The following is a 25,299-nucleotide window of genomic DNA, read 5'->3' on the forward strand; positions in this document are numbered from 1 at the left end:
CTGCACACAAAACCTTTCCTTTTCTGCCTCTCACACCCACACGGCCTCATTCACAAACACGTGAACATGTCGACAACCATCACACACACACACACACACACACACACACACACACACACACACACGGAGACACACACACAGAATAAGCTACCCTGAGAGGGAGTGCTGTATTGGGTTTTCTTCAGGAAGCGCAGCTCCACCAAAGCTCTGGTCAGATGAAAGGCGAAGAGCTGTATCGATCGACCCAGAGCGGGGGGCGGTGGAGCGAGCGTTGTGTGTGTGTGTGTGTGTGTGTGTGTGTGTGTTGTGTGTGTGTTCTGGTCGGGGTTGGTGGGGGGGCAGAGCCTGTGTGTGTCTGCCTGATGCAGGGCTGCCAGCCAGGCGAGGAGCAAAAGGCCAGAGGGGTACGAGGGGGAGCTGCGAGAGCGAGGCGGGGGGGCGGCGAGTTGTCGCGGTGGCCCTGTGGCTCCACCGTAACCCCCTGGCCCCTCAGTGGAGAATGTACAGCACGTACACACACGCAAACACGCATGCATGCACACACAATGCCAGCACCAGACTGCTGCTGCTGCTGCTGCTGCTGATGAGAGCTGTCAGAGAACCAAACAACATGGCCGAGAGAGAGAGAGAGAGAAAGCAGCCTGGCAAACACACACAAAACACTTCTACATCCTGTTATCCTGTCTTACTTTTGAGTATGATTTGAAATGTTTCAATACGAGGGCAAATACCACACGGATACTAAGAGAAATCCATCCAAATGACTCTTGTTTTAACATAGAAAGCTGACATATTCTGTCGAAACACAAGCAGCTTAAATTAAATATTACTTCAGTCAGGAGATTTCTGGTGAAAGAATCTGACACTGATTTCAGTCTGGAACAAAAAGCACTGGGAATAATATAGTGAGCTTAAAACAGCATTAGCATTTGCTTTAAGATACTATTATGTTGTCATAAAGACAGGAAGGAAACTGGCCAAAACAATACTTTGCTCAGGTATTGATCCAACTAACCTAATCATTATAACATCATCAGTAAAAGTGAAATACAGAGACAACTAAAAACACACTGACTTGGTAAATATGGTGCTAAAAAATACATTCCTGCTAAAACTCCCTCTCTTCATTGATTTTCTTAAGTAATGAATCATTTTTACCTTTTCCAAACCTCTGTCTTTTGATTTGTGTTCGGCTAATTCTCATGTAGGTTATTTGATCGGATACAGATCTGTTCAACAAAGCTAAATCCGGTGCTTCAGATGTAAGATGTCCTTACCATAAGTTGTCAGTACTTCATAACGCTTCTCAAGCAGAGCAAGAGAACAGTTTTAGAAAACCAAAATCCAAGTACAGAACATGAAGCTTCGAATCGCCTCTCCTCCTCTGGGTGTTAAATAGTTTTGCAGTGGACTGAGTAGCGAAAACTAATTTCTTGGATGGGCTGCTCAAATAAATAAACAGCTGATAGACCATTATTTTGCATCTGAAAATCGTGTCATGTGAGCTGCTACTGGCTCATATTGCAGCCTTGTCCCGCTGCTCCGTCTGCATCTTTCCATCGGAAGCAACCCTTGTCAAACAAACCGCGCTGTTTGGAGGCCTTCAGAGGCTGTAGTTGACTTGCAAATACTTAAGTTTGTATTTTGTGCTTCGTGGATGCATCTAGAAATAGACAAATAGCCCACTTTGGCATGCATAATTCTCCCTCAGTGTCTTATCAGATTCATTTGAGCCAATACAGGGCCATATGTGGACTCAGGCTGGGTGTATCCGACCCTCTGTGCTTTGTGCCCCGGGGGAGAGATCGGCCTGGGCGGCTCGCTAATTGAAATGTGTTGGCGACTCATTGACGTCTCGGCTCCAGTTTCAGGGCTATTTCGAACCGCAGTGCTGATTGCTGGTTTCACATCACACAGGGAAAAAAATCAATAGTAGCTGGGAGAGCTAGGGTTTATTCTTCGCAAGCAGACATTAATGCTTTGCAGAGAAGAGTTTGATATTTATCATTTGTCATTTTGTCTCTGCAGATCAGCCTGAACTCTAGAATACATCTAAATTGCTGAGACTGATAGCTGCCCCCTCTTGTGAAGTGTTCCCAAAAAATAATGCGGTTTGAATGTCCACATCCAGAGCAGTGTTCTCAGGGCAAGTCACTGTTTGACTTTTTCACTTTTCTCCAGAAACTTTTCTTGTGTTTCTGTTTGCATGTTTTAAACTGAGCTAAAACCTCCTGACCTCTGTTTAGCCCCAAAAGGGTCTTGTTGTGGACAAGGGGCATGTGTGATTTAAAAGGATTGACTCTGCTGCTGTTTTCCAAATTCAGACTGCTTTTGCTTGATTTATTCTGCCGTTAGTTTGATTGGAAGATGGATTTTCGAAAATATTTGTAATTGCACAAATGGTTTTATTACCTAAACCTACAAAAAGCTGCATTTTTCCCCAATTTTTAAACAAACAAAACATAATAATTTAAAAATTCCTTCAAATGCTAGCTTGGAACACAGTGGTCACTTTGGTTTACCACTAAATTGTGTAGAATATCTCCAGAACATCGACGTTCAGGCTTTAGCTCCACTTAGCTCCTCCGTTATGCTGCTATGCATTTAACTTTATAATCTCACAACAATGTCTGCCTTTGTAGTGGTGCTAATACTGGCCATTGTTTTGATCTTTTGTCCAGCTCCAGAGGCCTCATTTGGTATTAAATTATGGTCATATATGGCACTGCCCATATCAATGAGTTCTGTTCTTATTGCATTGTGTGAAATCACTAAGTCGGATCTCTGGAAGGCTAATGTAGCCGACTATCTGGGCTTTGGCTGCTGGCGCTGCTACCCTTCAAACACAGAGTGAGCCCTTTGAAAAATGGATTGCGGAAGAGATAAGAAATAATTTATGTTCCTATCACTGCCTCGCACAAATATGGTGGGGAATACTGTGCCAATAACTCCCACAAACTCAGAGAGGCACGCTATCTTTTACTGCACAAATTATTAACGGCGCTTGGGAGGAAGGGGAGACGCTGTGCATTTTTTGCTAGATAGACCTGGCTCATTGCTTGTTGAAGCTTGGAGTTCACCACAGAGCTTTATAATCAAAGATAAGGACTCGTAAACTGCAAAATGGTTCGAGAATGCACAACTGAATAAACAATGGTGTTGAATTTTTAATTTTATAATTTCCAGCCACATTATAATGTGAGTGAAAGTTTCGTTTAGGCAAAATGAGAGACGGTGGAATCATTAGTTTGTGTGTGTGTGTGTGTGTGTGTGTGTGTGTGTGTGTGTGTGTGTGTGTGTGTGTGTGTGTGTGTGTGTGTGTGTGTGTGTGTGTGTGTGTGTGCGCGCAATGTGTTTGTGTGTGAACAGGGAATAGGAGGGGGGAAGAGGGAGTCCAAAGGGGAGTGTTGAGGGAGGATACTCGGGGTCGGGTGTCCGCTCGCCTCTGTCGGCTGGCGTTGACAGCTACAGACGCTGGTCTAAAATGAGAATCCTCTTGGGCCGCCTGCCTGCCCATCCAGCAAGAAAATAAATCCCATGTGGAAGAGCCGCTGTGTGGGATCACAGACAGCCGCCTGACCCCCCAGATCCACCGGGGGAGGCCAAGGGCGCCGGCACGACAGCATAAACCGCCCCCCCTCCTCGACTCTCCCCCTCCCCTCGGGTTTAGTGTTACTCTGCCTGCTTGCCAACTCTGAAGGACTGTGTTGGTCCCACACTAGCTCAGTTTTAAAACTTATTTTGGGCCAGTTTTTTGGACGAGCATTTAGGTGAAGATTTAGCTTAAGGCCTAGGTTACACCGCAAAAATAGCAGAGGGGTCTCTGTGTGTTTACGAGGCCATAGGCTGTGGAAAATGTTTTAAAACCTAAAATGAAGGAGAAGCTTGACTTACAATATTGGAAAAAAAAGAGCTGGTGTTCAGCAAACACGCACAGCAGAAACGCTGCCTGGTGAGCAATTACAAACACATACTGAGAGAAAGTGTTTTTAATTATGCCGCACTGTTTAGCACCAGCACCAGATGGATGGTGCTGAAAAGCCAAATTTACTGCTTTGCAAGGATTCTTGTCAGAAATTCAGTACTTTGATCCATATTTTTCCACCTTCTTACACGTGATGTTTCTCCATGTTTGCTAACACGTAAGACTCAAGGCCCAGAGACTGTTTCCCCCTGAGATGGCTTCTGATATTAAATTCCACAAATTCCAACTTACAAGAGCCAAAACTCCCTCCAGGACCCCTGAAAAGTTTCATGTCAAGATAAAATGAAAATGAGTCAGCAGAGGTAGCACCATATTAAAAGAGCAAATACATGTAACAAGAACAACTATAACAGAAAGTTGACCTGAAGTAAAAAGCGTTGAGCATTTTCCACTGTGCTCGTGTGAAAAAGTACAGAAATATGAAGTATAATAGGGAGAGAAAGAAGAAATTGGGAACCATGAAAAAGATTTGTTGATTGTAGGCTAGAAGTGTGAAATATTTGTCGTTATTGCTCAGATATCTGATCCTTGGTTAAGTCATCTCTGGAAACAGCTCAGTGTTTCGTCAGAATTGTGTCTTTTTTGGCATCTTTATATTATAAGTAAATTCTGCTTTCTCTATATTACAGTGGAAGTGGATGGTTGGTTGTTTTAGGTGTTACCAGCACTGAAAATATCTTATTTTGAAAATTTAGCACCAGTTAATTGAAAGTATCCTTTGAAATACTAAAGTAGTAGGTCCTATTAAAACATGGACGTTATATTCTGTATTTGCTCAACAAAGGACAGGGACACTAATTGTAGACAGAGGTGGTGTTGATAAACTTTAAAAAATTATATTTCTCAATGCTACAAACCCCCAAAAAATTCAGTTTACCTCCATTGTGTTAGTGTGATGGCAGACATCTGATTACGTCCACGTTTAGCATCTTCTTTTTCCTCCCTGTTTCAATGAGCGTAGCATGTTAGCAGAGCAGCAGCGGCTCAGGTGCTGCGTTTGTGTCGACACAGGAGACATCCAGGGTTGAGCTGTAGGTCGTCTGTGGTTTGGAAGCCCAACAAACTCACCGTGGCTCAGGTGGCCGAGCGGGTTCTCCGCTAATCGTGAAGTTGGCAGTTTGATCCCCAGCTCCGTGAAGTGTCCCTAAGCTGCTACGCATGGCCACCGGTGTGTGAATGTGTGTGAATGGGCAAATGAGAAACCTAGCTAAAGTTACAGAGCTATTTTAAGTGCAAACCATTTTACAACCATTTACACAGTCAGTGCAGTTGCAGAAATACTAGCTTTCCCTTGATATTACATTTTACGTACATTTGTAGCTGAATAAACAGCAGAACTGTTGTCCTTAACGTGCATTACATTAGTCCCATGATGAGATAAGATAAAAACTTAATTGATCCCTCACTGGGGAAATTCACTTTACAACAATAAGATACTGATGAAACATATTAAGAAATGTGAAAATACTCGAAGGATGAAAATAAAGACTATGTCCACATTTCACATCTGGCATGATAGATGCATGATTTAACAACAATAGCATGGAATTTTTGCTGGTCAACAGGCATGTTCTTGACAACAAATTTCCTTGTTGATTTAATAGAAATTTAAATCTACACTAGTCTTAAAATAAGGGGTGTGACTCACTGGATGCAGTATGAAGATGTTAACCCACCATTGGCCAGCAATAACAGGTTCTTTGTTTTCTTTCCTCAACGTTCTCCAGGCAGCAAACCTGCCACGAGGAACATTTCAAATTTTGCAGAGAATTTGGGTCATGCAGTAATGCAGCCCTTCTAGATTCTGTAATGGATTTTTATTTTTCAAGACAGTTCTTGTCTCCACCAGTTGGCTACAGCCTCTGCTAAGCCCCGCCCACAGTGATTGTGATTGGTTTAAAGAAATGCAAACGAACCAGACCATTATAGGATGGGATGACTAAACGAGATAGAAAGTAAGAAAAGACTTCGAAAACACTTCGAAAACTGTAAAAACTTAGCACAATTAAACAATCCCCCAAAATATTGTGTGTAACTGTGAAAGAGCCCCTTGAAACTGGTAATTACATCGTTCAACAACTAAATCATATTTTAAACACTGCTGAAGACAATCCTTCTCCTCCCCCACTGCTTTTAAGTAATCAGTTTTATTATAAAATCTGGTCTTAACTGTCTTTACTGTTACTGAACTTGTCTGTGCGTTTATTTTTTTTAATTTTATTGAATACTTCTTCCGTATTTTCACATATTTCAATTATCTGTTGTCTTTTTCCAATGTTTTTGTCAATTATTTTCATCCATCCATCCATTATCTATACACCACTTAATCCTCACTAGGGTCGCGGGGGGGGGGGCTGGAGCCTATCCCAGCTGACTCAGGTGAAGGCAGGGGACACCCTAGACAGGTCACCAGTCTGTCACAGGGCTACATATATAGACAAACAATCACTCTCACATTCACACCTACGGGCAATTTAGAATAATCAATTAACCTCAGCATATTTTTGGACTGTGGGAGGAAGCCGGAGAACCCGGAGAAAACCCACGCATGCACAGGGAGAACATGCAAACTCCATGCAGAAAGATCCCGGGAAAGCCGGGACGCGAACCAGGGATCTTCTCGCTGCAAGGCGAAAGTGCTAACCACTACGCCACTATGCAGCCCCAATTATTTTCAAATACTCTTTAAAAATTGTGTGAAATTTACTTAGGTTATCTGTAATGTTTTTGATATATTGAAACAATGTATTTTTTGTGCTGTATTTTGTTTTTTTTTTATCTTGTTTACATGCCAAAACATTGCAGGAACACACTAACAATTATCATTTAAAGCACCTTGCAGGCTAACAGCTACATGCCTTTACTGGATGTGGTTTTGCATTGCTCCAGTCCAGTGGTTGTACGGCAGTTTATTCTGGCACCGCATACATACAGCCTTATTTAAAAATTTCTGGCTGAAAATACTGCCAAACCATGCTGGTTTTATGGGACATCATCTGTCCCACTTTCCACCTTGCTGCTTTGCAACATCTGGACATTAGAGCAGTAAGAGAGGGGCTGCAGTCTGCTGGGGCTGCAGCCCACTCAGAGTTAGGAAGACAACTTGTTGTTGTCTCCAACTTCTTCTGTAATCACACGTTTCATTTTGAGCATTGATGTAAAGCCCTTTGATACAGCATAGTTGTTTACTTGAATCTCTATTTATGCTGGCGTCCCAACAATAAAATGATCGTTAGGACAGGTGGCTGTCAGTGCGACTTCTTACCAGTTGGTTGTGATTTACAGTTTTGCTGTTTGCCAGCTGAGAAGAGATTGAAGACGCAGTTTTCATGTAGTTCTGGCTTTATTGTGGACAGAGGTATCTTCCAAAACAACCTGGAAATGATATTATAGTTGCAAATCTATTTCAAATGAAAAGTTTGTGTTGAAGTTTAGAGATGACTTCATGTACACTACTGTTCAAAAGTTTGGGGTCACCCAGGAAATTTCATGTTTTCCACGAAAACTCACACTTTTATTCATGTGCTAACATAATTGCACAAGAGTTTTCTAATCATCAATTAGCCTTTCAACACCATTAGCTAACACAATGTAGCATTAGAACACAGGAGTGATGGTTGCTGGAAATGTTCCTCTGTACCCCTATGGAGATATTCCATTAAAAACCAGCTGTTTCCAGCTAAAATAGTCATTTACCACATTAACAGTGCCTGTATTTCTAAGTAATTTAATGTTATCTCAATTGAAAAAAAATGCTTTTCTTTCAGAAATAAGGACATTTCCAAGTGACCCCAAGCTTTTGAACAGTCATGTAGATATCCATTATGTAGGTGCAAAAATACGCCAATTTGTCATTTGGGTGAACTGACCCTTAAAGACAAATGTTAAACTGAGAATCAGAATAACACTGTAGATTATGAACTAAAGGTGACATAATTATATTGTAGTCAATCCATGAATCTACATCTCTAGTCAGTGTGTTTCACATTCACCCATTCACACACCAGTGGCAACAGAGCTTCCTTGCTAGTTGCCTGCCTGCCATTGGAAGCAACTTAGGGTTCAGTGTCTTGTCCAAGGACCAAGGATCGACCCGCCAACCTGGCGATCAGTGGACAACCCACTCTACCACCTGAGCCAGTTGATTGAAAAGTTACAAGACTGTGCCTGTAAAAATAAATGATCATACCTGATTTGAATTTGGCCACCATCCCTGTCCTAGTAGTCTCCTTATGCAGCCATACAGCACTTGAAAACGCTTGTGCAACGCTTGTGGTGCTGTGCTTATGTAAACATGTGAAGCATCGTCTGCACTGAGAACTGAATCTGTTGACGTGTCGTAATGGTGACCCTTCAGATTTCGTTTTGGGAAAGAAGAGGAAGTCACAGGGAGCCAAATAAGTGAGAGCAATGAGAAGGGTTACATGATAGTGTATATGTAGTCAAAAAACCTGCAATAACTCCCAATGCACAACCAGCTGAATCTTGAAGTAAACAAGTTTGCCCTTGGTGCTCCTGACCTGATCTGCATACTCCAGTTTTGGAAAGTACGGGTTCCTTCATTTTAAAAGCTGTTGTTTCTTCTCTTGGTGGTAGCTGCAAACCCACCTCTCTTCCCAGCTACTGACTGATACAAAATGTCATGTTTTCTGCTTCACTTCCACAGAGGAATCACATTTTCACAGCTAGCAGCGGTCACAAATATCGTGACACTGTTTGTGGATATGTCTATTATTGATCTATATCACGTATATCCATCCCTTAGCTGACCATCCATCTATCAAGAATGGAAAGATCGATACATAGTTAGATATTTATATGGATATTGTCCAAGTAGTCATCTCTTCCCATCCATGCTAGGTGATTTCTACATAGATATGTGTGGGCATCTATCTGTCTTTCCATCTATATAATGGATACATGAAAAAGCATCTATACAGGTCTGTTTATCCATCATTTATTGGTCCAACCTTGATTAATATTCAGATGTATAGATTGTAGATAGTCGGAGTATATTCACAATAGATTGTAGATCCACACATTGAAATATATATAGCAAGAGACTTTGTGTCAGATATTGACAAATGTTTCATTATCATCATCATCATCACGATCCCTGCTGACTTCCTCTCAAATCTAGCTAACACTTTACGTGAGTTGGTTACACGTCTCATAATGGTGATATGTTTTAGGCAACAGGAGTGCTATTAAGATAATTTATGGTTGGATTTGATCCTTTAAACAGACAGCTCATTAATCTAAGTATGATAAAGAAGTTTAATTACATGCTGCCAAAGATCTCACAGAAAACACGTCAGAATGTTCTAAAAATTAATGTGTAGTAAACTGACCAGGAGTACACTCTGCTCAACTCAGTATAGCTACATAAAAGGCAAATTTTGCTTTAATCCCACAATAGGATGTGCCCCTACAACATGGTTTGTTAAATACTTTACAACAAACAGATGAACATGGCTCTAAAGAGGAAAGAGAAAGAATGGAGGAGGGAACATGTTACTGTGTGACTGAAAAGTCAATAAAAAAACATAATTCGTATGATCTGGTTGGATGCTATTCAAAGTTATTTATTGTTTCATTACCCAACATAAAATGGATGACAGTTATGTTACAATATTGCAAATAACTGTCATGATAAAAGCAGGTTCTTACGTAGAGCCTAAGCAATACATTGGTTGGCTGATATTATGACTGATATTGGCCTGTTGTGTGTGTTACAGTCATGGGAAAAGTGAGTAGACCACCCCTGTTTTCTTCAGTTTCTTGCTCATTTTACTGCCTGGTAAAACTAAAGGCACATTTGTTTGGACAAATACAATGATAACAACAAAAATAGCTCATAAGAGTTTCATTTAAGAGCTGATATCTAGACATTTTCCATGGTTTTCTTGATAACAACCAAAATCGGTTAAGTTCCTACCTTTGTGGCTTCACATAATTCTTTAGTTTTAGGCGTTACGTGAGAGCTGACAACTTCTGAGTTGTGCTACGGCTTGAATGTCAGCAGGAAACCACTCTAGACCTTTGCATGTGCAGTGCTGCTGATGACATGAAATGTCCTCTTATATATCCTGGAATACAATGAAGCTTAAACATGTCAAATAAGACATAAAATATTATGGAATCAGCTGCATTTTTGTCTTGTTCATTGTATTCTTCAGGTAATGTACCTTTAGTGGTACCAGGTATTAAAATGAACAAGAAATTGAGGAAAACAAGGGTGGTCTAATCTTTATTTCCATGACTGTAAATATTGGCACTGGTCTGTATGTTGTGTGATAATTGCTGATATGAAAACTGTTAAAAGATATCTGCAAAAAATAACGGAGAAAAACATATTTGGGATAATTTTGATACTGCCATTGCGCCGTTTATCCAACAGAGTTGCTCCAAATCCATTGTTTCCAACACTGGTACGGAGTCAAGTGTTGTTATCATGATAAGTTACTATCTAGTCTTGCTTTATCCGACCATTCTGGATTACAGAATGGTCTGACTGCACCTCATCGTCCAACCCAGTCTCCACAAAATTGCGCTCCTCAGCAACTATACTGCATCTCAATAAGTTTTCAGGGAAGCATGTTTTCTGCCAGATTGTTTGTTTGAAATGTACCACAAATATGTTTCCAATCAATGTATCTCAGCCGTTGTTTTTGCTGCTTCACTATTGGTCCTTCTCAGCCAACCAATCATATATTAGAATGGGAATGGGACTTGTTACCATGGTAACAGTGGAGGATAAAATGGAGGAGACGTTTCAAACATGCTAAAGTGTCATGTTTTGCGCCAAATCAGGACATTTTGCCAAAACTGAACCAAGTATTTTTGGTGCTTTACCAAGTTTTCTAACATGCAAAAGTGTCTTAACAAAGCATGCGATTTTCCTGAAGTTAACCATACATTTTTCGTGGCTAAACTTAACCAGACAGTGAGTAAAGAATGAAACTTAACTCTGAAACTGATGGTTTCTTGACCATCACAGGACACAAACTCTGGTCTTATGGATGAAAGTCTGTTTGCTGGTTTAATCGTTCATACATCCATCCATACTGCCTTCTAACTGGGACTTTTTACATTTTTTTTCAAACTGGCCACTTTTTCACCTCTTGATGGGACAGAAATTACATTCATTTCTAAACAAAATTTGTTCAGTGTCTAGTTCAGAATGCATTTTAGTTGTATAAGAACATAATGCTGTGGAGACTGGGTTGCATTATATTTTTGTTGTGTTTCTTTAAACCAATCACAATGGGTGGATAGTAATATGTTTTGGTGGAATATTTGCACCAAAAGAGACAAGAACTTTCATTTAAATGGATAATCCACTGAAAATAAACTGGCAAGGCTGCCTTGCTGCATGATCCTGGGCAAAACTTGAAATTTTCAGCGTGGTGGTTTGTGCTGGGAGGTTGTTGTTTCCCTTAGCGACAGGGAAATCGGTAATATGTAGATACAGAAGGGAAGGACAAGGGCATCTGAAAGACTACTTGTGGAATACATTGCTGGAAAGCTCATAATAATGACCCTATTATTTTTCCTTTTTTGTATATTTGTAAGATATCTATACACATTATCAGTTCTTATGTTGATATCAGAATTACTCTTTAAAATCGATATCGTCCTGAAAATCCAGACTAGGTTTCACATATTATGTGTCAGATGTTTATTGCATGCATTCATTCAACTTGTTTGCTGTCTTAACATACATTAGCCTTCCTTGGACATTTTCTGTAAACAGGACAGATCTCAGGATCGAACTAGCATAAATGTTTTGCTTTATATTTTAAATTCTAAATATCCAAACATTGGAATGGAAATCATGGTAAATTAACTTAAGGGTTTTACATTTTAGTCGAACACAAACAGCACAAATTAACAGATTGTGTGTGTGGTATTTTTGCAAACATGTCAGCTTGTTTGCGTGAAACTGGAGCCACTTGACTTTGTGTTGCTGTTGAATCTGATTTAGTAATTTGCAGTCTTGACTAAACACCTCCAGCAAAACTCGACTTCCTTTGTTTTTGTCCAACTTCTCTCTCATCTCTGGCTGGATCTGGACAGGCCTTGCTGCCAGAGCTCTCAGAAGAAATTCATTCTCTGCTTTAAATAGTTAATTGCTCTCGCCGTGTCTCCGGCGGCGGCTGGATGCGGATGATGGGGGTGGTGGTGGAGGGGAGACGGAGGCGCTTCTGTCCGTCTTCCGCTGCTTTTTTTCCAGCAGGGGCAGGCCTATATATTTTGCAGCTCATGTCTGAAAGGCTGGCTCCAAGCGCTAGGGGTGGGCTCTCGCTCTCTGATGGTTTTCCAGTGAGTATTTGTCAGGTCAGACTGTGCACCGCCCGGCGGTCTCCGCTCCTCTCCCCGGGTTATTTATTACCTCTCTCCCCCGCCGGCAGCGCTGCGGCTCCGGGGCCGCTGCCAACAACGGCGCAGAGGCGGGGGCCGCGACAGGGGGGTTCCCGCCGGACGATGGAGGGACAGACGAAACGCATTCTGTTGATGGACAAAAGTTGTGCTTCGTTACATGGTGGAAATAGCCGTCCTCAAACATTTTCTGCAAACATCTCATGGTTTGCAGATTGAGGACTCATCTAAGGAAGGGATGCTGTGAATTTTTGCTTTTTGTCCAAAATTATGACCATCGTTTAAATAAAAAATGTAGCTATAGTGAAAGATTGAAGTGCAGCAAGCCATCAAGTGACACGTTTATCGTTTGGTGGTAAATTGTTTTTCCAATTCATTGTTTAGTAGATCCAAAATAATCAACAACTGACAGTTTTCATGCTTAGTTTAAAACATTTTGCCTTTAATTCATCAGTAAACAACTGCAGGTTCCAGCTTTTCCAAGAGGAATCCAAATTGCGATGAAAATGTTTGACTTTTTACCGACATTTTATTGCTTAAACGATGATTGGAATATTCCACTAAGTTGCAATTACTCTTAACTGCTGGTTTGTCTAAGTTAGTCCTTATTCATAATATAACCATCCATGCAGTCCCCAATATACTTTATCCTAATCTTGTATCTCTGACATGGAAAATGTCATTCCATGATGGCAGATTCTTCACAAAGCAAGAATCAGACATGTAATATGTATTTTCACTGCATTTAAACCATTTGGGAAATAATGACTTTTGACAAACATTTCATTGGTTAAATAGTGATGATACTTGCAATTACTGTGGTTATTTACTCGTTCATCTATATTAATGCTTATTAGTCCACCAAGGAATGCGACAGAGTTTTGTGGCAATCGATGTACGTTTGTCCGTCTATTTGTCTGTTAGCAACATTACTCAGAAACGGACTAACGGATTTGGGTGAAATTTTCAAGGAAGATCAGAAATGACACAAGGACCAACTGATTAGATTTTGGCAGTGATGCGGTTTATAGTCTCGATCCACGGATTTGTTAAAGATTTCTGTATCAGTGCAAGATAGCGGCACAGCGTCTCTGTATCCATGACAACAAGTGAACGCTATGTCAGCTGCCTGGTGATGATCACATGATTGTGATCCTACTACAAATCCACTGCTGTGGACTTACCGGGACTTATCTGTCGGAAATCACATCAGGAACAACTGATTAAATTGTGGAGGTGTTTCTGAGTCCCATGAATTCCTGCCGCCCGCTACATATTTAAGCCACGTGATTCAGTATCCGTACATAACGTACACATGCATAACGCACCTGTGCTCAGTGCAAGGTCATTTTTTATTAAAGATTTCATCCGTCGGAAATGATACAAAGACTGAGCAGCCTTGGCAGAGTACTGAGCTCTCTGAGTGCTTCTCTTGTTCATAGTACAACCATCCATGCAGTCCCCAATGATACTATTGCCTTATCTTGTGTCTATGACATGGAAAATGTCATTCCATGATGGCAGATTTGGACTTTTTACCAACACTACTGTGGTTCTTCACCAGTTTATCTATATTAATGCTTCTTCATGATACAAACATCCATGCAATCCCAATATACTGAAAAATAGCCCTCAGTATTGCCTTATCTTGTATCTCTGACATGGAACATGTCATTCCATAATAGTAAATTCTTCACAAAGCAAGAATCAAACATGTATTGTTTGTTTTTACTGCATTTTTAACCATTTTCATTGAGCTTTATTAATGGTTGTAGGCAGTAACCTTGTGTGTAAATAGATGAAAGCATGTGCAAAAATTCAACTCAAGGTTTTTCTAATGTTCCTACAGCAATATAAATATAAAAAGCCATACAGACATGAACTGTTAAAAAATGAATTAAAGCACAGTGGTGGTGCTAACATATCTGTTAGACATAACATTAGCGTAATGTTACATCCCTCATATTGAAACATTGTGGCATATTTCTGCATTAATTATACCGTCTCACCCGGAGACAAAAGGTTCATCCTAAAACCTGACAGAGTTAAATCCTATTTGGTTCCCTGGTGGTAGATTAGTTTTCTTGATGTAGATATTCAGGTCATGAAATCAGCTAATGCCTCACTTTATAATGTTGATGTATTTGGTGTCAGAGCCTGAGAATCAGACATTTAGGGTGTTGTATCGCAGCCTCACCAGATTAATCACAGTCCGGCACGTAGTTAGCAGCAGAGAGAGAAGCTGTAAGAGCAGGAGACACCAATATCTCCACCAATATTTAGCATTTTGCATAAATGGCTCGCCTCATTGTTACTCGAATGGAATTAGTCATCTGTAACCAACAGCTGAATGCAGGAAGTCTGCATCTGTGGAGGCTGTTCAGAGACATCCTGAGAAGGATTGTACTGATTATAGAAGAAATGAACAGAAAAAAGTCATTTAAATCAAGACATCATATCAAAAAACAAAAAAGGGGACAATTTTTCTGTAAAATATAACATCACACCTAACTTATCAACATCATAAATCACTGAATTATTTAAAATATTGCAAAGCTATAGCACCAATTACAGTAAAATAGTCAGAATCTTCATTTTCTGGGTTGTTTTTCTTCTCTGAATCACTCCAAAATATATCTGAAGTCTGAGTTATTCTTCTTGTGCCATGTGAGGGCACGAAATGCAAGATAAACAGCAATAAAAGCCTACTGACAGAGCAATAAACCTGTCTACGGTAATGTAGCGATATCTTTATGTTGGGATTTCATTGTAAATTCATGTGGCAGAAGGTGTGGGTTTTTCTGCGGTATTTAGATTTTTTTTGACTTTCAAAACTCTTCCACACTGTAGAAAAGGAAGTAAGAAAAGGTTACAGGAGGTATAAAGGTGAAACGAGGCTTCCCCCATCGTATTGAGAGTTTTTAGCAATGACACACAAATGGAAAACTAGACTCATTTAACACCAAACCAGCGTTTGAAGATTTGAGAGTTGGAGTGTCATCACTGTAGAAGTTTGGGGAACCCCTTCACGATGAGCCACCGAGGATGAGTCACGATGCAGGGCAGGTGGTGGGCGTCGGCATGGGTGTCCCCTTTATGACTAGTTTCACCAGGGCTCTCCTGGTGGTGCGTCCTCCTGCGCCGACGCACACATCGACGAGGTTTCCATCGAGACATTTCGATGCGGTGAAGCCTGGTTCGATTAAGAAAGAATCAAACGGCTTTTCATATGAAATGTTGGGTTCCGCTTCCTAGAAATGGCTTTGTAAATAAATGTCAGCAGTTCATGATTTATGTCAGTGCTAGTCACCAACACGTGGGAAGGGACGTTGTTTAGTTAGAAAAACGTTGCCTTTCGATTTTGTTTTTCAGGCTGCCAGAGGAATCGAGTGGCTTTTGATTAAATGACACCAGGTCAACTTTTTTTGTTTCTTTGGCTGCGAGTGTAAAATCTTTTTCAGTCTAACCCACTAATTCCATTCCATTACCCTCAGACATCACAGCTTCTCAGCTCCAAAAGGGAAAGATGTCAATCTTCAGTCCATGGTGGACTTCAGTGAGGGAGCTGGCATGCGTTTTTCTACTTGTCTGCTGTGTGTTCGCCTGCCTGGTCCTGGCTGGAGGCATTCTACCACTTCTGGCCAAGCTGTGGACTCTGGCCTCCCCGTGCACTGCTTCCGCCTGCGGTGTGGCGTGCCTCCTTCCTGTGTGTGTCAGAGGCAGTTTGGCCTGATTTATAAGCCCTTGACACACAGCGCTTTGGACCCCACCTCTGCTGCTGGAATGGCTATTCCATGTGTCGGTGGTGGATCCACCTGGGTGGTTCTCCACTGATGGGGGTCAGATGTGGTCTTGCTCATGAGCTCCAGGAGCTCAGGGGAACCTGCCGTGCAGACGGTGTGGAGAAAAAGTGCTTTCAGAAAATGTGGTTTCAGGCTTCAGTCTTAGTTCAGTTAAAGCAACAGGTTTGAAACGGTGTCAGGCATATCATCAGCTCTTTCTTTGTCTGCACCTGTTTGTAAACCCAAAATTACATCAAACACCAATTAAAGAAGATGGATGTGGATTAAGCTTTGACTGGTTTCAAGGTTTAAATTTTGTAAACTATGTTAAAGGCTTAAACTACCTATCTCTGAACCCCAGAGCCTGTCAGCAGGTTTAAAAATCTAAAAAACTACACCATTTATCAGTGGCAGAAACTGTAAAATCCGAAAAAATCATTTAATTATCAATTGATCATCCATGACATGACATTTTGTGAGGAAAAATAATCCAAATCTGACTTCATTCCACATGTGTAATTGAAAAATTTGTCAAAAAGAATGGGTTGGCAGAAACCACATTCTGTGAAAAATAAAAAAATCTGCCCCTCTCAATGCAACAGAAAAGCCATGAACAACTCAGCTGTGACCAACAGACACATGACAACAATTCTATGATATTTTAGCTGGACTGGACTGCACTACAGGCAGTGTTTACACAAAGCAGACTGAAGACAAAAGTATAGAAAGAAACTAAAAATGTAATTAGTAAAGTATCTATTGTATGAAGGGCCACCATTTTTTCCAGCGTTGATTCCAGTTTTTGTAGCGGGACGATTTATGGCATTGAAACCGTGTCAGACTGCACACAATATGTTTTTAAGTTCTCTCTGCTTCCAGACATGGCTGCGCTGTTTCCACGGAGGTGCAGGACTTTATCTTGCAATGAAAAATGAGCCCACGGTGAGTAAAAATGAGCAAAAGAACAGCCAGAAACTGCTTGGAGTTCAGAGGATTAAACTCCAAAAGCACATTTTTGGTCATAATCTAATAAAACAAACTTGTGAGTTGGACTGGTAGCTTAATGGTTGAGGTGAATATGACATAACTACAGCATCCATGATTGGATTTCTGTTGGGTTAGACCTTTTGTTGCACATTATACTCCTGTTTCTTTCATTTCCTTGCAATTTCTGTCTAGGCCTCTACTGTCTAACGAGGGCAAAAATGCAAACAACATACTTAAAATAACTTATTTCCTGAAAATGACTTCATTTTGTCTCTCATACTGAGGTCCAACACTCAAAAGCACAACTTTGCCAACTTAACTTTAAAGTTAAAAGGGATGCATCTGCCTGCTAATAACATCTGAAATAAAATCACACATATTTGTTGCTGTTAGTTTCACAGACCTGTGCCTCTAAAAAAAAAAGCAAGTATAACGCCTTCTTCAAGTTTCAAGGAAACAGGTTAGAGAAGCGGTTTAACACCAGCAGCTCTGCACACGTGAAGATTTTTCGGACTGTGCAGCAGGTGAGCGGTTCTGTGTGGCCAGAGGTCAGGATGGTGTCACTGTAGGTGGAGTGGAACAAATAGATGGCTGAATTTAGACACACGAGGAGAACATAATGCGGCCAGTGTGCGGCCCGGTGACGTCCGTCCAACAGAGCATCTCTTTGTGTATCTTCAAGGGTGAATGTCTGATTTAAAGCTGCAAAATTCTTATTATATGTTATCAGGTAGTTGTACAGAAGCAGAAACTGGTGGCTGGAAAAGGCAAAAGTATCATTTGGGGCTGATTTTGCCGAGTTTTAAAAGTATTCTTTACTTCGCTTAAGGTGTATTTTGTTTTCACATCATTCTTGATTTCGTGGCAGTATTTCCAGCTTTTTGCCAAAGCTCTGCTAAGTTCTGGTAATATTTTCAGCAGGAAGATTCCTTTTAGTTTCCAGAATGTTCCTTTTAACCCTCGTGTCGTCCTGTGGGTCAAAATTGACCTGTTTTAAAGTTTGAAAATGTGGAGAAAAAATATATATTACCACAGTGAAACTTCTGATGTCCACATTTTCAACATGTTTGGGAAATCTTTGATCATTTTCTGGTGGAAAAAAATAAATGTTAAAAGTGTTTCTTAAGAACATTCACAAAAAAAATCAACCAATATCCAGCAAAATTCGCTGGATTTTGGTTGATTTCTTTATGAATATTCTTAAATATAATATTGGAAGTTTTACTAATATATATATGGAATCACTTTAGATATTTTTAGGATTTTTTTTTTTGGAAGATTTTTACTCATTTTTTGAAAATATTTACAAGAATTTTCTGGTCAAATTTGGGGGATTTTTTAAAAATGAAACTTTTAAGGGAAACTTTGAAGGAATTATTGGAATTTTCTTCCTGAAGGTTTTGCAAATTTTCAGAAATTTGAGGAATTTTTTTTGCTGAATCTTTGGATTTTTTTCAGACAAGGAAAGAATAGTTTTTGGTGCCTGTAAATGAGGACAACAGGAGGGTTAAATGCGGGATGATGTTCTCAAAATACGCTTCAAAAATGTTTCCGAATGTTGCATTGAGAACATCCCTCCTTTAACATTGTGGGAACATTTTATAAAAGAAAGTTCCCAACAGCAACATCCCTAAAACATCCTCAGAACATTGGAAGTTAAATGTTCCACCTTTGTTATATATGTCATAGCATCACAGGAACGTTTTCCAAAAACACATTCTGTCTTCTGAGGCCTTTATGACCTCTTGAAAACATTTTCTGAGTGTTGGTTTGAGAACGTTTGTCTTTCGTTGTCGTGTAACATAATCTGACAACATCCTCTGAATGTTAAAGCTTTCTGTCTCGGTTCACTTTTAAACTCACGGGAACATTATTTGAAATGATAAATATCCTTAAAATGTTCTTTAATCATGAGATTAACATGTTGTTAGAACTTGTTGTTAATATCAGCCAACGTTGTGGGAACGTTCCCTGCTTGCTGGGTTGTTAATTTGATATTCATGCCATGATATAAATTAAATGGAAATTCAGTTTGGTGTAATCCAAAACCATTCTTGATTCTTTGGCAGTTTTTCTAGCTTTCTTGTTCTAAAAACGTTCTGAGAAAGTTCCACAAAGTGCTAGTAATGTTTGTAGCGGGAAGATTTCCCTGAGTTCCTAGAATGTTCTTCTTTACTGAATTCTTTAAAGATGCTCTAAAAATGTTCTTAAAATATTTCCTTGTGTAATATTGAGAAAGCCCTTCCTTTGTTATCATGTAACATTGTGGAAACGCTTTATAGAGAGATGGCTTGAACAACAGCATCCCAAAACATCCTTGTAATATTACAGGAATGTTTCGTACAGCGCATTCTGTCTTCTGAGGCCTCGATGACGTCTTGAAAACATCTTTGAATGTTGGTTCAAATGTTCTCCAAACATCTTCTGAAGTGTGAAACATTCTGTCTCAGTTTTCTTTCAAACGTTGTTAGAACCTGAAGGTAATGTCAGCCAGTGTTACTGGGAATGTTCCCTGCTTGCTGGATTGTTATGATAATCGTGCCAAGATTTAAATGTATGGAAATTCAGATTGGTGTCAGTCAGTACTATTGTTGATTTTTTAGGAGTATTCCCAGCTAGATTTTTTTGTTTTTAAAATGTTCTGAGAAAGTTCTGCCAAATTCCAGTAATGTCTAGACTAGAAGTTTTCTTTTAGTTCCAAGAATGTTCTTCTTGATAAAGTTCTCTAAAGATTCTCTAAAATGTTCTTAAAACAATCCAATTTCTGCCTTGATAACATCCTTCCTTTGTCATGATGTAACGTTGTGGAAATGTTTCACAGCAAACATTCTCGAAACATTTTCAGAATGTAAAACTTCATCTGTGTTGATATGTCAAATCAACTGAATGCTTTAGAAAAATACATTCTGTCTTCTGAGGCCTCGATAACATCTTGAAAAGAGCTTTGTATTGTTGGCGGCTTTTTCCAAACATTCTTTGAATGTTAAAATGCAAACTTTAAACCTCATAGCAACATTATTTGAAATGAGAAATATCCTTAAAACGTTCTAGATTGAAATATTTCCTACCAAGCATAATTTGGACTTGTAGGAAATGTAGGAACTTCCCGTTTGCTGGGTTGTTAATATGATATTAATGCCAAAAATGAATTGTAATGGCATACAATGACGTAATCCTGTCTTATGTCGACCTTTTTCTTTATTTAGAATAAGAATATGAAGTGTAAATTTGAAGACAGAGCTTGAGTGAGTGTTAGTTTCAGTTGAATATGTGAACTCGGTCTACTTCCTCTCGCTCAGTAACGATGGCGCCTCCATTTTACGCAGCGCAGCGCCGTCCGTCGCAGTCCCCCCCGTGGCTGCGTGCCTCTCGCCTTGCCTCCGCTGTTTAAATGGGCCAAGTTGAGAAGCGGCGGAGAGTGCAAATCTTGTTTGGTCTGGGTCTGTGAACTTCAGCGTGACTTCAGCGACATACACAGGGTTTAAAAACTAACAACTCCTTCCAAACTTTAAACCGTATTAATGTTGCGCAAATACCCCGGAATATTAAGCCTGAGTTATGCGTCTGATTAGTGGCATATGGTTTAAGTAAGAGGATAAAATGCACTATTATCAGTTTATTTTTTTAATTATCTTTTTGGCTGTGGTATTCAATCTTGGCCACATGTGCTTTCTCATAACTCCCCATAGTTGAATGTAAGAGCTGCTTGTTTTTAAAAAGATAGCACACAATTCAAAAATTTAGTGAGTGAGATTTGAAAATATTTGAGTTTTTTTTTTTTTTAAATCCCACAGAAATAGGAGGCAGGACGCGTAGCAGCGACTGGTAATGATTACCGGAGGTAGCAGAATGTAAGGGGCTCAGGGCTTCCCAGCATGTCAGGTATTAACAGAGCGAGTGTGATTAAATGTGGGAGGTAGGAGCTGCGAGGCTGGCGGAGAGCGCTGCTGCCGCTGCGAGCTGGAAACTACTGAATGGGAATCTATCCGGCAACTTCGCCAGACCGCTGTCTCACGGCGACACGGGGACTCTGCGTAAAAACAAGCGGCGCGTCTCCAAGTCTGGGTCAGCCCAACTCGCAGGCGAAGAGGACGCTCAAGTTGGATCGGCGGAGCAGCTTTTCACTTGTTACCGGCGCTGGGCTCCCACTAACATGCCTGCCATCAAAAAGGAGAGGCTGGATGGAGACGACATGGCATTGACTGCGTTCAACCAGTCCGAATACCTGGCCCCTTTAAATGCCACCGCTATCCCCGTGGTGACCCCGCATCCGCCGCCCTACGACCACATTTTCGCCCATCACCGTGCGTACTTGGGGCTCCACGACTCGGCGCTGCATCACCAGCACCTCCACCATCACACGGACGACTTAATGCTCGAGCGGTTCTCCTCCATCCCCGACTTTCAGCCCTTCTTCGACAACGGCGAGCCGTGCATCGAGGTGGAGTGCGGCGAAAACAAGGCTTTGCTTTATATCAATAAACTGTGTCAGGGCAGTAAGGGACCCTCAATTAAATACAGGGGCGAGTGGCTCACCCCCAACGAGTTCCAGTTTGTCAGTGGACGAGAGACTGCCAAAGATTGGAAGCGGAGTATTAGACACAAAGGTAAGAGCGAAAGCCCTTCACTTTTCTCCACGTTTCATGCGTAAAAAAACAGGAGACTTTGCCGTCAGTTAATTTATCGACGCCGCTTAAGCTGTGGCTGCGAACTTGGGTGTCGTGGTTCGGTACTGAGTTTTGGAGTGAAAGGGTTACAGCAGGCAGTGCGTAAGGACACGGATGAGAAAAAGGCGCATATCCTCCACATACCCTCCGAGCCTTTGACATAGAGTTTGGGCTGCGATCACACAGCAGAGCCGGGGCATCTGGAGTTGGCAGCGCTGGACTGAGGTGAAAAGTTAAGATACTTAGAAAGTGCGACGGTTCAGATATTCTCCTTTTTACCGTCGCCACTGTGGGATTCCCGTTAGGTGCACTTGTGCATGGGTGTTTTCACTTTTACGCATTGCACTGAGAGCTTTGAACAGGCTTGATCGTGAGAGTGATCATTTGGTTTTGGCCACTTAACATCAGTCAGTGTTTAATGCGCGTATTTTGCAGCCGATTCTGATTTTCCAGCTGAATATGAAACGATCAGCTGCTGTTAGAGACGCATCTTTGGTGGGTATTTTTGTAAAAACAAGCTCATCAGTGGTAATATTGTTCCGGTATCTTCTATTTTTTTGTGTTGACATTTATAGCACCGCGTTTTTATGCGGTAATTAGCGTGGTGCGTGCGCCCTCTCGCCACGCACGCACACTCACGCACACACACACACAAGGTTACTCAGGCAGAACTGACACGCATTAAGATGTGTGTGTGTGTGTGTGTGTGTGTGTGTGTGTGTGGGTGGTGGTGGTGGTGGTGGTGGGGGGGTGTCGCCCCCAGGTCAAAAATGATAGCCTTATAGTTTGATATACCGATTCCTATAGACAGATGACAGTAGGCTTCTGTCTCTGTGGCTCAGCACACTGGACTCCGGCTACAATTAGACTTGATGGTAAAATAATATCTATAGAGAGAAGTTTGTCTGCAGGTACTGACTCCTTCACTTATCCACTGTTTCTATTAGATGCTTTTTAACCTGATTCTTCTTTACAATTTGTGTCCCGAGATGATGAGCTCAAGTTTGTACTACCTGATCACATGTCTTGCCTTGGAGGAGATGCAGACCTCAGCTGGTCCGAATCCACTGACTATTTCTCTCTTCTTTGTTTCCAGGAAAAAGTCTCAAGACTCTTATGTCCAAAGGAATCTTACAGGTGCACCCTCCGATCTGCGACTGTCCCGGCTGTCGAATTTCATCCCCAGTGGTGAGAATATTTTGTCTTCTGTCACACTGACGTTGCTGTACTTCTTGTGTCCACATATTAACCAGGGGAAGCTGTGGTTTTTATTTGAGGGAACTTCTTTGCAGTGGATTTAAAGGGTTAAAAGATTGTTGTTGACTGTGGTGGTCATTTCTGTTGATGGTTACAAAGAGCTCAGTTTATCCAGACAGAGATGGGAGATAAACTGATATAATACGGATATTTGTGTTAAAATCCATAAGTTATTTTCTTTCATAGTAAAGCAGTAGAGATGTTTTTGATTGTTTTTTCCTCAGTCAGATTAAAGATAAATGCTTTTTCTTCCTTGACTGTTATTTCAAGTCATGCCAGTTTTATTTATTTAGCTCTAAATTACACATCAGTGCATAGTTATCCCCTTCTGTTTATCATGTTTCTCCTCATAACCCAGAGTTTATATTTAGTGTATCATGTGTAAAAGCTGTTTAATATTTTATAGTTTTCTTATTGTGGTGTCACTCAGCTTTACTCTAGTCGTGGGTGAGCGTGGAAGTGTGTATGTTAAAGCTTTGTCTCTGTAACCTTGATGCTGGAGACCCTACAGGCACACATGTCAACTTTGATGGTAATTTTTCTCAGCATGAATATCAAATCCACTTCCAGCCTTTCACAGAGGCAACGTATCAAACGGCCTTTTTATTCGGAGGCGTCGAGCCACCCGGTGCGTCTGCTTGACGTCGGGTATCGTCGGTCAGATTCCTCTGTCTCTCTGAATCAGCCTCCTCACCTGGCTGTTGAACTTTTGTTTGCCTTGTGCTTCCCTCGGGGCTCGGCCAGGGGCACGATGCCAAACCTTGAGGCCTTGCAGGTGTGTCACGATTATGGCATCACCGCTCTGTGTGTGTGTGTGTGTTTTCATGTGTGTGTATGTGTCAGCTTGAGGCGAGCACACCGCCGCCAAATCTGTTCACACAGGTGCAGCGGGTTGTGAGCTTGTGTGTTTGTGTGTGTGTGTGTGTTTTTATCACCACAGAGCGCATCTGTCGTCGCTCCCAAGCACTAATCTTGAGGGAAGGGTGTAAGAGGCTTAGCGAGCTACTGAGCGTGGCTACTGCTGATTATTGTGTGCGAGGCACGCAAGGCAAAGGCGGTTTTGATAAGCCGGAGGTGTTTGAGTGATACAGGTAAACTGGTGACATTTTTTGCAGCCAAGAATGAAGACCTGCACCTTAACACACGGGGCTGAACCAAAACAAATCACCTGAGGGAGGTCGGGGGCAGGATAAACAGACAGTAGAAAGACTCATGTCCTATTTTTATGGGGGGTTTTTTTGCAGAAGGATTTGAGAATCTCGGCGTGTTTGCTTATGTTTAGGCTCATCACAGATATCGCAGTGATTGGCTTTTGGCTTGCTATGGCTCGTGCAGTTCCACTTCAATTACAGCTGTGACGGAGAAAACTTTGTTATTGACGTAAGCAGAGATATGAGAGCCTTAAGGTTGTTGTTGCTGTAGCCCTCTCTCCTTCTCCAGCCTAAAGTCGAACCCACCGAGCGAACGGCGCCGTGACACACAAACACACACATCCACACACTCGGGCTAAGTATGCTGGCAGTTTCATGCGAAGCAGCGAGGGTTAGGCAGAGGAGGGAAGGCAGCGGGACTTGTATGGCCTGTACTGGCGTCTCTCCCCACTGCCTCCCCTCAGGGCATGGCAGCCAGCACTCCCTCACTGATGAGCTGTCTCTCTCTCTCACACACACACACACACACACACATACACACACACACTCACTATATGCCTGCCTACTGACACAAATTACCTCATGCCGACATTTATTTTTGAAAGTTTGACGGCTGAACTTTGAGTGATCTTGTTTCGCTATAGGCATGAGGCAAGCGATCATAAAAAAGAAAAAGAAAAAGAAAACAGCACAGCAGCTGGTGGGAAGACGCTTCACCTGCCTGCACAGAAATCATGGAAGTTAATTTGCTTCGTCTGCCTGGGTTCAGGCTGTTTAGAACGACATGACACCAACTGAACTCTGACTACAGTGTAGAGCAGGGGTGTCCAACATGCGGCCCGCGGGCCAAAACCGGCCCTCCACAGGGTCCAATCCGGTCCTCAGAGTGTACAAATTACAGAGAAGACATTAACTGCAGATTGTCAATTAGTAAAAGTATAAATTTAAAATAATTTCTAGACCAGGACAAGTTGTTTTGATCATAAAGTAAAATACTAGATTGTTCATTGTTCTTTTGTCATTTTGTGTCTCATTTTTGTCATTTTGTCTCTCATTTTTATATTTCGTCTTTTTTTTGTTGTTTTTTG

At 41.3% G+C, this 25,299-nt stretch overlaps 1 protein-coding gene across 6 annotated transcripts in view; it reads left to right on the forward strand.

Annotated features, from left to right (window-relative positions):
- Positions 1-25,299, forward strand: part of samd11 (sterile alpha motif domain containing 11) — a 112,397-nt gene that overhangs the window by 28,888 nt on the left and 58,210 nt on the right. For 2 of the 6 annotated variants that reach the window (XM_055012578.1, XM_055012579.1), the window contains one exon: positions 22,900-22,991. In XM_055012578.1, the coding sequence (XP_054868553.1) occupies positions 22,920-22,991 (72 nt within the window). In that variant the 5' untranslated portion in view covers positions 22,900-22,919. Of the gene's footprint in view, positions 1-20,573; positions 21,744-21,889; positions 22,029-22,695; positions 22,715-22,899; positions 22,992-25,299 lie in introns of those variants that run through there. The other 4 variants (XM_055012574.1, XM_055012575.1, XM_055012577.1 and 1 more) reach the window with 4 other exon arrangements.

Source organism: Amphiprion ocellaris, chromosome 8, assembly GCF_022539595.1.
Source record: "Amphiprion ocellaris isolate individual 3 ecotype Okinawa chromosome 8, ASM2253959v1, whole genome shotgun sequence".
In the NCBI taxonomy this organism is placed as follows: domain Eukaryota; kingdom Metazoa; phylum Chordata; class Actinopteri; family Pomacentridae; genus Amphiprion; species Amphiprion ocellaris.